Source organism: Saimiri boliviensis, chromosome 12 (genome assembly GCF_048565385.1).
Source record: "Saimiri boliviensis isolate mSaiBol1 chromosome 12, mSaiBol1.pri, whole genome shotgun sequence".
Taxonomy (NCBI): Eukaryota; Metazoa; Chordata; class Mammalia; order Primates; family Cebidae; genus Saimiri; species Saimiri boliviensis.
In genome coordinates, this window is record NC_133460.1 from 19095917 (window position 1) to 19109173 (window position 13257).

Consider the following 13257-nt stretch of genomic DNA (forward strand, 5'->3'; position numbering starts at 1 on the left):
ATCTAATCAGAAAAGCAATAGGAAATTTATTAGGTTTTAACAGGAAAAGTGCAATAGTGATAATCATATAAGTCAGACTGTTTCTTTTCTGCTTAGAACCCTCCAGTAGATACAGAGAGAACAGAGGACTGGTTCCAGGGAATGGCTCTAAGGCATCCTTTGAAGTCATAGAATTGCTCTCAATTTGGATTGTGGTCATGACTGCACAACTCTGTAAATTTACTACAAAAAATAGTTAATAATATATAATATTATAAATAAATACTATAAATAAATAATAATAAATAATAGTTTAAAAATAGTTAATAATAATTGTACACTGCCAAAAGAGGTATTTGGGGTTTTTGTTTGTTTGCCTGTTTTTTGAGAGAGGCTCTCATTCTGTCACCCAGGGTTGGAGTGCAGTGATGCAATCTTGACTCACTGCAACCTCCACCTCCTGAGTTCAAGCTATCATCCTACCTCAGCCCCCCAAGTAGCTGGGACTACAGACACACACCACCACGCCATGCTAATTTTTGTATTTTTTGGTAGAGATGGGGTTTCAACAACATGTTGGCCAGGTTGGTCTCGCACTCCTGACCTCAAGCGGTCTGCCCACTTTGACCTACCAAAATGCTGGGATTACAGGTGTGAGCCACTGCACCTGTCTACAGCTCCCTATCTCACTCATAGTCCAAGCCAAAGTCCTAACAATTGCATACAGGCTCCCATAGGAATTCCTGAGAGCTTTTCTCCTCTAACCTCCTGGCTCATTCTGCTCCAGCCGTACTGGTCTTTTTTTTTGTTTGTTCTCTGAAGTTCTTTTAAAATTATTTTTAATTTTTGTGGGTACATAGTAGATATATACATTTATGGGTTACATGAGATATTCTGATACAGGCATGCAATACATTAGAATCCCATAAGGGTAAATGGGGTATCCATCACCTCAAGCCTTTATCCTTTGTGTTAGAAACAATCCAATTATACTATTGTAGTTATTTTAAGTGTACAGTTAAATTATTTTTGATGATAGTCATCCTATTGTGCTAGAAAATACTAGGCTGTGTTCATTCCTTCTAACTACTCTTTTGTATCCATTAACCACTCTCACTTCTCCTCAAACTCCCTGCACTTTCCAGCCTCTGGCAACCATCCTACTCTCTCTCTGAGTTCAATTGTTTTACCGTTTAGCTCCCACAAGTAAGAGAGAACACGCAATGTTAGTCTTTCTATGCTTGGCTTTTTTCACTTACTGTAGTGACTTCCTGTTCCATCCATGTTGTTGCAAATGACTTGGTTAGGGGTGTCCTACAGAGAGGATGCTGAGCCATTAACTGCCTATCTTTGCAGTGATTCCAACATCACACTGGATGTTTATCCATCACTGTATGTTGTTCCCCGTGACTCTGTCTTATTTCTTGGCCGGGCTAGTTTGGCCCATTTCCATGCAAGCAGCTCCTCTCCCTTGCCACCAAACTTGGCAAAAGGAACCATCTTCTGGGCTCTCAATGTCCACTTGCTCAGCGTTCAGTCCTCTACTGCTACCCAAGACACAACCTCATGTCTGAATCTCCAGCCAGATCTAAAGACACAATCTCTACTCTCAGAGGGGTGAATGGACTAATGGACATTATCTGTTTTTCCAGCAGTCTAATCTCAATATCACGACTCTTTATCAGTACTTTTTAAAAAGAATATATAATCATAAGACATGGCAAATGTTTCATAAATGTTCAGTGAAATAACTGGATACACTTGATATACAGTATAATCACAATTTTATTTTTTAAAAGTGTATATTAATCCCATACATAACAGAATATGAATGTTTTCTCTAAGATGATGTGCAATTTTAATAAACTCAGTTTTTTCTGTATGTTCTATGTCTTATAAATTAAATCCTGTTCTTTTCTAATCAGAAAGAAATTAATGTTATTTTATAAAAAGAAGCTTTAAGCCAAACACAGTGGCTCATGTCTGTAATCCCAGCACTTTGGGAGGCCAAGGTGGGCAGATCAGCTGAGGTCAGGCATTTGAGACCAGCTTGGCCAACGTACTGAAACCCCATCTCTACTAAAAATACAAAAATTAGCCAGGTATGGTGGCACGTGCCTGTAATCCCAGCTACTTGAGAGGCTGAGGCAGGAGGGTTGCTTGAACTCAGGGACAGAGGTTGCAGTGAGCCAAGATCATGCCACTGCACTCCAGCCTGGGCAAGAGAGCAAGACTCCATCTCAAATAATAATAAAAAAAGAAGCTGTAATGGTAAATGAGTATCATCATAAAAGTGTCTATGTTATGTCAAGAAACAACTAACTGCAAGAGTGAAGGAAAATGAAGGTAGGCTATTTGGAACAATAAGCCAAGTGTTTTAGTTTGTGACTAAAAGTTGACAAACATGGAAGATGTCAAAATAATATATGCCAGAGTATATTGTTGATTTGGACATGGGGAAAAAAAGAGTCTAACATACCCCAGGAATTATTTTCAAATACAGCACCCAGAAAAGGAATAATTGGCCAGAAAAGTTGAAAGGGGCATGATGGGTTCAAATTAAGACATTCAGGTATTCAGTGAATGTGGTCCAACCAAGAAGAGCTTTTCCAATAGGCAGATGGAAAACAGTCTTAATAGTAAATGCAATCAGTTGATCAAATCCAGGGGAGTAAATGAGGGAGTAACTTATAAAGGGGAATATTTGAACTCATGCATTTAAACAAGCTAACAAAAGTATAGAAGTTAAAGTATGGAAAGTGAAGAGCAGAACCAGTTACAGTAGCTCATGCCTGTAATCCCAGCACTTTAGGAAGCCTAGGCAGGTAGATAATTTGAGGTCAGGAGTTTGAGACCAACTTTACTAACATGGTGAAACACTGTTTCTACTAAAAATACAAAAATTAGTTGGTGTCATGGCACCCACTGTACTCCCAGCTACTTGGAAGGCTGAGGCAGGAGAATTGCTTGAACCCTAGAGGGGAAGGCTAGAATGAGTAGAGATCAAGCCACTACACTGTCTCAAAAAGAAAAAAAAAGAAAAGAAAAGAAAACAGAAAAGAAGGAGAAGAGCAAAGTGCTATGACTAAAACCCACAGATGTTAAAATTTAGTGAAGTACTGTAAATGTGAATCATCTTCATCAGTATTTAATAAGAGTTGGGCAGCAGATAGCCAAAGGCTGCAAACTCTGATAATAATAATGATGATAATAATCTCAACAACATTTTATTTATCCATTTGACAAGTATTTATTGAGTACCTGTCACCTGGTAAGCAAAGCAAATTATGTGGAATTTAGGAGATAATTAATGCTATGAAGAAAAATAAAACCTGGAAGGGTGGTGAGTGTTGGAAATAAATGCTCGGTGCCACAAAGAAAAATTAGCACTGAGACAAAGGATCTTTCAGCAACACAATTTTTACTTCTTGGACCGCAGGAAGGGTACTCTTGCTAGCCCTCTTGCCACAAGAGTACAATGAACAAGGGAAACACACACAAATTTATTTCTTACACATTTGGGGTTGTCCTTACTACTGTGTCTGATTTCCGTTGGCTGGAGCCAGACCTCACAATGTAAACTAAAGCCTGATTGGGTAACAATTTAAAAGTTTTCTAAACAGGTAAAAGCAATAGAGAGCTGGGACGTGCCTGTGGGCACATCTAGCACAGATACCTTGGTTAAAGTACAAGGACATAGAATGTACTACGTGACTGTAAGCATGGCATGTTTAACAGCTACATAGGATGCGGCTTAACAAAGTTATTAGCGCACTTATTCTTTAACAAGACAGAAAACTTTAAAAAGGAACTTTTCTACTTCCCACAATAAAGAATGCCTGAGAGGGGAATGGGGCACTTACAAGTTTAAACAAAGTGGCCAGGAAGGGCCCAACTGTGGAAGTGACACTGGGGCAAAGGCTGGAATGAGCTAAAAGGGTGAACCCTGAGTCTGCCTGGGTGAAGAGCCTCCCTAGCAGAGGAAACCACCAGTGCAGAGGCCCTGACATTGTATCAGAGGACTGGCAGGGACACCAGTGTAGCTTGAGCAGGGTGATTGGAAATCTTTCTCACCTGGTGGTGATGAGTGAAGGGGCTACTACCTTCTAGGTACTGAGATGCTCATTTTGCATAAATCTTCTTGTTTAACCCTTACAACACCCCTATCAATTGGATGCCATGTTACAGGAGTAGAAAATAAACCTCAGAAAGAGTAAGTGACATTCTCAAGACTATACAGCTGTGAAGACAGAGCTGGGATTCAAACTCCAATGTATGGGCATTGAGTTTAAAGCCCTCCTGGGCCATACCTAGCACCTCACAGCGAGTTTTGTTTCTGACCCTTCAAGGGAACTCAGCTAGAGCTGCCAGGCAGGGTACCCTCTTACTCAACAATGGCCCATTCTTCTCTAGGGTCACCCCTGGTCCTCTAGAACCCCAGAACTCAGAACATTCCTGCAGAGGCTGCTGTGGCCTCTGTGTGCCCTGGAAGGGACTTCATTTCTGCCTGTGGATTTCTTTAGAATGCCCAACCATCTATGGGTCCTGCTCTGATCACAAGGAGAATTCAGGAGCCTGCTCTTCAGGGCCGAAGAGTTTGTGGCCCCACCCCCAGCACAGCCCCAGCTAGGCCCCTGAGAGTGGCCTTGGCTTCCTGCAGGTATGATCTTCAGTGACAATGGGAAATCTGACTGATGGGCCCTGCCTTGGGAGCTTTTTTTTTTGCCAGGTGTCACCAGTTTAAGTGTGGGTTTTGGTATAGATGGCTACACATTGGAACAACTTAAAGGCTTAAAAAATAATAATAATGCCCAGACTTACACAAACCCACACTAATTAAATTAGAACCTATTGGGTTTGAGCTTGAACATCAGTATTTTTTATTAAACTCCCCAAGAGATTCTAAGCATAGTCATGGTTGAGAAACACTGAAATGAAAACCCATGGATGGGGTTTGCTATAAGAGTTAAATGAGGCCATTTGTTCATTCATTCAACAAACTTTCAGTGTGCTCCAAATCTAGTGCAAGCACTGCTCTGGAGGGGAGAAACTAGCTGTGAGCAATGGTATTTACATTAAAAACTTCAAAACAACCACAACAAAATACACTGGGAAATAATAATAGAAAATATGATGCAAACAATGGTGATAATGCAGAGAGTGCTGAAAGATCCTTCCAATGAGCTTGGATTCAAGCTGAGACCCAAAGAACCAGAAAAGCCTGATGAATTGAGGGAAGGATGCCCCAGGGAGAGGCAACAACCCCAGGTGGGGTATGCTTGGGAAAGGGAAGAGGCCAGTGTGGCTGCCCAGAGTACAGGAGGAGAGAAAGAGGGGATGGCGATAAGGTCAGATGGATTCCAGAGCCAGTGGGGCCTGGTAGACCACAGAGAACAGTTTGGCTGGTGTGTGGTTTTGTGAATGGGTTGTTAAAAAAAAAGAAGCAGGACATTTTTTTGGACAATATATAAAAATGAGCACCTTTTGATAGGCGGAATGTTGTGATGGAATTCCTGTGTCAAAAGGAAATCTCTGCCAGGCACGGTGGCTCACACCTGTGATCTGTAATCTCAGCACTTTGGGAGGCGGAGGTAGGCAGATCACCTGAGGTCAGGAGTTCAAGACCAGCCTGGCCAACATGGTGAAACCCCGTCTCCACTAAAAATACAAAAATTAGCTGGACGTGGTGGTGGGCGCCTGTAATCCCAGCTATTAGGGAGGCTAAAGCAGGAGAATTGCTTGAACCTAGGAGGCGGAGGTTACAGTGACCTGACATCATGCCTAGGCACTCCAGCCTGGGCGACAAGAGCAAAACTCCATCTCAAACAATAAAAATAAAGGAAATGTCTGATTGTCGCATGGGGAATGGGTTGGGGTGAAAGCAAAGAGTAGAAGCACAGGTGAGATCAGTGTGGAGGTGGGAGACCATGGTGGCTGGGACACAAGGTCTCTCCACGGCATACTGGTGGAGGGAATGCACACAGCTGGTGTTCAGTGACATATGGCTGGTGACCAGCCCCTTGTGTTGGCTGTTCTCATTAATAAAAGTTTCCCATCACAGCCACTCTCCTCTGAGTAAGGGTTAGAAGCTGATGTTGGAGCTGAACTTGGACTTTGTGAGGCTGGGGAGATTGTGCTGGCTGACACAGCAGAGTCACAGTGGGGTCACACCAGGAGAACAAAGGGCCAAGGCTGAGAGAATAAAGGGGCGGGGCAGGACAGGCTGGAGGCAGAATGGCTGAGAGCACAGTCCCAGGGCTGGACTAGAGGGGGCGCCACAGTCTCTGGGAAACTCTGGGATGCTGCAGAGCTGAGTCTGGTATTGTGAGAGGGACTGGGAGAAAAAACAGGAGCAGGGAAAAAGAGATACTATTTCTCCCACACTCTCAGCAATGCAAATACGATCGTTCACTTCTTTGCTTCCCTTAGTCAAATGTCAACTTCTAAATGAAGCTTTCCCATGGTCACCCTATTTAAAATATCAGCCGGGCACAGTGGCCCATGCCTGTAATCCCAGCACTTTGGGAGGCCAAGGTGGGTGGATCACCTGAGGTCAGGAGTTCAAGACCAGCCTGGCCAACATGACAAAATCCTGTCTCTACTAAAAATATAAGAATTAGCCGGGCATGGTGATGCATGCCAATGATCCCAGCTATTCCAGAGGCTGAGGCAGGAGAATTGCTTGAACCAGGAGGGTGCAGGTTGCAGTGAGCCGAGACTGTGCCACTGTACTCCAGCCTGGGCAATAGAGCACGACCCCATCTCAAAAGAAAAAAAAAAGAAAAGAAAATATCAACACTCCCCACTGACTCCATTACTTTTGAATCTCCTCTTATCCACCTTTTCTCCTTTGCATCTGACATACCATTGATTGCATCTATTGTCTCACTGTGTTTCCCACTACTAGGATACAAGGAATATTGTTTGTATTCCTAGCACCTAGAATGGTACTTAACATGTTTTAAGACTTTAAAAATATTTGTTAAATGAACACATGAGTGAGTGAGTGAATGAGTGAAGAGGAGCTGTGGCTGATTCCCTGGAGCCAGAGGAAAGCCTGGTGGCCAGAGTCTGACCATAGAGGGCTCTCTCCTTGCCAGCCAGTGGGGCTTGATCTCTGTCCTATTCAAACTGAAGCACTGGGAACATTTGAGGCTCATGATCCAGTGCATTCAGGTTAGCAGGAAACCTGACACCATCCACTGCCCCTTCTTCTTTGATCAGGAACCCCGGGGGAACACTCTGTCAAAGGCCTGGGAGGCGAGGGCATGAGGGCAAGCCCACCATAGCCCCTTCTATCTGGTTTGTGCTCGGAGGCTCAGCCCTCTACTGTCGCTGAGCTGGACCCTTGGTTCAGCCTCTGGACCCTGAAGGTGTCCAGCTCACTCAAGGTCACTGGCCCAGTCTCCTCTGTCCTCCAGCAAGTGTCATCCAGAACCCCCAGAGAGGGTCACACAACCTTGAATTTCAGGGTTCCTTCTTTGAAGGCCCCATGGGGCTTTTGCAGATCTGGCCCCCTCCTGCCAAGCAAGGGATTCTGGGCACTGAGGGGGTTTCACAGGGACCACCAATGGTCAGGCCTAGGATGGTTCTGGATGACCCTCCCTACCTTACATTCACACCGCAAAGAAGGGGTTATTCAAATGATTTTCTGTAGAATAAAAACTAACTCTCTAGTACTTTGATGTCTCCAGCTAGGCAAAGAACTCTTAGGTGGCCATTCTCTCACAAGTGAGTGGATCAATGAACAAATAAACGAACAACTCCATTATTTCTAAGAATAAGGGTTGCATCTAATAGTCATCACACTGTACCAGACTCAGTCTGGGCTGATAAGTGGCATGCCACCTGGTGAATCCTGGGACATTGAGATCATTAGGGACTCAAGGCCAGGCTGACAATAATGAGCCCTTTGGCCAAGACACAGATTTAAATGGTCTGTATCGTTCAGCTGACAAAAAACCAGGTTATCTCCATGCCCTTCTTCCTTCTCTCCACCTGCCCTTGGTTGGTTTCATTTGACCGTGTGCTTCTCAAGCTACAAACTGAACAACAGAATTACCTGGGAGAGGCTTAGGAGACAAAACAATCAATGACAATTCATGGATCTCATTTGGGTCCTGATTTAAACAGACTAAAAATTTATGAGGCTGTCAGGGTAATTCACACACTGTCTGGAAATTTGATGGTATGATGACATTATTGTGCATTTCATTAAGTATGATAATAGTATTGTGGTTAATGTGTTCTTTTAAAAAATCCTTATCTTTTAAACATTTATAACAAAATATTTATGAGTGAAATGATATGATTCCTGGAACTAGCTTCAAAATAACCCACGGCAGAGAATCAAGTCTATAAATAAAATAACATTGGTCATGATAATAAGTCAAGTTGAATGATGGGTACCTTGGGGGTACATTATACCAGATCTCTATTTTTATACATGTTCAAAATTTTCCAAATAGAAGTTGAAATAAAACAAAATAATCATCTGGGGAACTTTTGAAATGTTTAAGTATCTAGACCCCATCCTGAGCAATTCTGAATTAATTGGTCTGGAGTGAGATTGAGTGTCTATGTTATCCTAAAACTCCGTAGAAGATTTTCATGTGTATCCAGGGTTAAAAAGAACGAATCAAGCTGGAAAAAAAAAAAAAAGCATAATCTGATTCCATTTATGTTTAAAAATATACATTCAGGCCGGGCATTGTGGCTCATGTCTGTAACCTCAGCACTTTGGAAAGCTGAGGCGGGTGGATCATTTGAGGTCAGGAGTTCAAGATCAGCCTGGTCAACATGGGGAAACCCCCTCTCCACTAAAACTACAAAAATTAGCTGGTGCAATGGTGCGCACCTGTAATCCCAGCTACCTGGGAAGCTGAGGTGGGAGGATCACTTGAATCCGGGAGGTGGAGTTTGCAGCTTTGAATATACATATATATTCAAAGGTATGTTCATATAGGTATTTTCAATATCCATAAGGATTCATTCCAAACTGCTAAGAGTCACTTTATCAACAGTGAGAGAATGGGAGAGATTTTTATTTTCTTCTTGACACTTTTATTGCATTGCTTGAAACTTTTACAAATGTGTATTATAGTTATGACTTTTTAAATATTTACACTTGATAAAATTTGTTTAAAAATTAAATAGGGTACACTGCAAAGTAGTGAGGTTCTCTTCACAGGGGCATTCAAGCAGGAGCTAGAGGAGGATGAAGGAGAGGCATGGTGAGCAGACGGATTCCTGGGAGGCTGTGATGGGGGATTGGAGCAGTTATCTCTGAGATCCAGAGGCTCACTCCAGGACTCTGGAATGAGACCTTCTCTGCAAAAGTCTTACCTTGTGGCTGGGAAGTCAGTGGGCTTAAGTGGTCTGGGGTCCAGCTGCTTCCCATGGGCTCTTGCTGCTCTAAGCTTCCTCTATGCAGTCATGGTCCTGAGGTCGACCTAATACTTTGCTTCTTCTACGGGGCTGTTGCCAAGCCGCAGGCATTGCAGGATGGCAATGCCCAGGCCACGTTCATTCACCCTGCATGGACTGGCTGGACAAGGAAGGGGGTGTGATGACGTGGGGCCCCGCCACCTGTGTTGATAAGGGCTCTGTTCCTTCTCCGGCCCCTTCAGGACAGTCATGGACCTGCTCTGGATGCCCCTGTTTCTGGTGGCTGCTTGTGTCTCTGCTGTCCACAGCTTACCGGAAGTGAACGCTGGTGTTTCCAGCATCCACATAACCAAGCCTGTGCACATCCTGGAGGAACACAATCTGCTGGTGCTAACGCCTGCTGGCCTGACCCAGATGCTGAACGAGACCCGCTTCCTCATGGTGCTTTTCCGTGAGTATCCCCATCCTAGTTGATGGGTGACAGATGGGATCAGGCCTGCCTCCTCGTGTCTGGGGACCAGAGGAGTTTTATATATTGCTAAACACATAAGAACACATATAATTTAAAACAGACATCTAATATATATAGATAACATCACCCCCAATCTCCACATGAGAGTACTCCAGGGAGATTAAGCCAATTGCAATATAGTATGCCATCTCTCTAGTCTTGGATTTGTATGTGACTCCTCTGTCCCACTGAAGAGGAGCCAGGCTGTAACCCCAGGTGTCCGTATTATTCTGAGCCTCAGTCTTTCTCCTCTGTAAAATGGGCATGAACCTAATGATACACTGGATTAAATGAGATGTCATAAGTTCCTGGAACACAACTAGAGAGAAATAAATGATGACAGTGTGGGGCAAGCTCTCGAGACAGGAGTTTTTAGACCATCACTTTTTTGTTTTGTTTTGAGACAAGGCCTTGCTCTGCCTCCCAGTTTGGAGTGCAGTGTCGTGATCCCAGCTCACTGTAACCTCCGCCTCCTAGGTTCAAGAGATTCTCATGCCTCATGCACCTGCATATGTGGGACCACAGGTGCCCACTACCACACCCGGCTAATTTTTGTAATTTTTGTCTTTTTAGTAGAGACAGGGTTTTACCATGTTGGCCAGGCTGGTCTCGAGCTCCTGACCTTAAATGATCTGCCCACCTTGGCTTGCCAAAATGCTGGGATTATAGGCATGATCCACTGTGCCTGGCTGAGACCATCACTTTTGCTGTCAGATTTGCATGCCTGCTTTTGTTCTTTGGACATTTTACATCAGCAGACATTTTGGGGGACAGAGCAGGCTGCTTCTTCCTGAGGCATTAGGACAGAGCCATGCCCTGGAACAGAATGTAAGGGATTTTCATAACAACTTCAACATAGTATTCATGGAGTGCTGGGCACTGCCCTAAGCTCTTCATTAAATGTCACATCATTTGATTCTCATAACACCGTGTGATGGTACTATTCATCTCCCTGTTTGATAGTTAAGGAAACAGAAACTCAGAAAGGATAAACAATTTGCCCAAGATCACACAGCACAAGTGGACACCACAGATCCCATGCCGTACCATGTTCTATGTGGCAGGATTTGGAGAATGCAGACCACAGGTGTGAACACTGGACTTGAATGGCTGGCTCCGTGTCAGTCCCCAAAGCCTGCTTCCAGAATGTTCCAGGCCTGTCCAGCACCCAGGTTCCCAGAGGCTAGGCAGAGCCTCAGGTTCCAGGGAAGAGCAGGGCAGGGGAAGCAGGATGCCTTTCCCTTCCTGGTTTCCACCCTCTTCTCAAGCTGCCCCTCCACCTGCACTCCCCTTTGCTCCTCTTCTCAGCTGTTGTTCTGGGGCAGCCCTTTCTCCCTTCTCTGTTTGCTGCCCTCTAACCAGAACAATTTGCAGACTCCCTTTTATTTCTAGTCCAACCAGTGCTGTGTAGTACAGTAAGGTCAGCTTCAGGGGTTCACAGTCCTACATTCAAAAGCTGAGCTCTGCCACTTACTAGCTTGGTGGCCTTGGGCTAGTGACCTTGAGCATTCTGAACCTCTGTTTATTTGATGCAAAATGGGGAATGTAATAACATTTATAGGCCAGGCATGGTGGCTTATGCATGTAATCCCAGCACTTTTGGAGGCTGAGGTGGGAGGATCTCTTGAGCTCGTGTTCAAGACCAGCCTGGGCAACACGGCAAAACCCCATCTTCACCAGAAAGAAAAATACAAAAGTCAGCCAGGCATGGTAGCACACACCTGTAATCCCAGCCACTTGGGAGGCTGAGGTGGAGAATTGCTTGAGCCCAAGAGGTCAAGGCTGCAGTGACCTGTGATTGCGCCATTGCACTCCAGCCTGGCTGACAGAGAGAGATCCTGTCTCAAAATAAATAAATAAACAAAAACATACATACATACTTACATACATAAAATTTGTAACTCCTAGGATTGTTGTGAGGATTAAGTGAAATAATGTGCTTAGCACAGTGATTGATGGGTAATAAGAATTTAGGAAGATGGGCCAGGCATGGTGGTTCACGTCTATAATCCCAGCACTTTGGGAGGCTAAGGTGGGCAGATCACAAGGTCAGGAGTTCGAGACCAGCCTGGCTAATATGGTGAAACCCATTTCTACTAAGAATACAAAGAAATCAGTTGGGCATGGTCACACACGCCTGTAATCCCAGCTACTCGGGAGGCCAAGGCAGGAGAATTACTTGAACTCGGTAGATGGAGGTTGCAGTGAGCCGAGATCACACCACTGCACTCCAGCCTGGATGACAGAGTGAGACTCCATCTCAAAAAAAAAAAAAAAAAAAAAAAAAAAAAAAAAAAAAAGACGTTGGCTTCCACTTTCATCATCCTTTCCAGTTTTCTCACCTGCACAACAAAATTAGTAATGCCTCCCTTGCAGGTTGTTGTAGTTGATGAAAGTGGGCTCAGATATGCAGTCCCCTGCCATAGCGGGCACTCCACAGGCAGAAGCTATCACCATTGGGATCTTATTAATGCCACATTTATGCAGCTCAATGCCAGGCCGTGGGTGGGCTCTGTGACCAACTTGGTTTTTGCTCTCAAGGACTTTACAGTTTAAGCCAGGAATGTCACAAGGCATGAAAAACCCTTTAAAACAAAGTGTGATTAAGGTCATGCCATTAATATAGTCTAAACTCTATGCTTTCGGTGCTCTGAAGTGGAGAAGTAATGGTTTGGACTTGTCCTCAGAAGTACTTCTTCCAGCTGCAGCAGCTGAGTGACCTTCTCTGGCTTGGTTCTTGCTCCCTCATGTCTTGGAGTGCACGAGGGATTCCCCGGCCAAAGCAAATCTATCTGGAAGCTTGAAGTTTGCCTTGAAGTGAGAGACATCATCTGTTTGGCTTCCCACTAATGCCCAGTGATACACAATCAAAGCCAAAGAGTTAGCAGAAGTCGCTGAAATCTATGGTCGTTGATGTCAGTATTTAATCAAAGGCCTCATGCCAAGTAAAATTCTGAAGAATCTCTCTTAACCAGAAACACTCACGCATCTTGGTTCTTAAGCAACATCAAGGTTTGGTGTAATGTACATTGGGATCCAGGCAAGCCTGAGCGTAAAGCCCAGTTCTTCCCATAAACTGGATATGTGACCTTGGGTGAATTTCTTGGTGTCTCACTTTCACCTGTAAAGTAAGAATATTGAAAGTGGTATAGTCATTACAGGGATTAACTGAGAGGGTATTACCTGACATGTGGAAGTTGCTCAGAAACACAAGTTCTCATTCTCCCTTGCCCTGCAGCACTGAGGCAAATGCAGTTCATTAACCCTATGCCAGTTTGGACAGAGTTCAGCTGCAAGTAATTAAGAATCTGCCAATGGTGGTGTCTTCATCTTTGGTTCACAACTCTGCTGGTTAGAAGATTGGGCATCTGGTGAAAGGC

The 13257-nt window shown here is 44.2% G+C and overlaps 1 protein-coding gene across 8 annotated transcripts in view; it reads left to right on the plus strand.

The window, feature by feature from the left end:
* Positions 1 to 13257, plus strand: part of PDILT (protein disulfide isomerase like, testis expressed) — a 158120-nt gene that overhangs the window by 101279 nt on the left and 43584 nt on the right. For all 8 annotated transcript variants that reach the window (XM_074381965.1, XM_074381964.1, XM_074381959.1 and 5 more), the window contains one exon: positions 9609 to 9817. In XM_074381965.1, the coding sequence (XP_074238066.1) occupies positions 9616 to 9817 (202 nt within the window). In that variant the 5' untranslated portion in view covers positions 9609 to 9615. The remainder of the gene's footprint in view (positions 1 to 9608; positions 9818 to 13257) is intronic.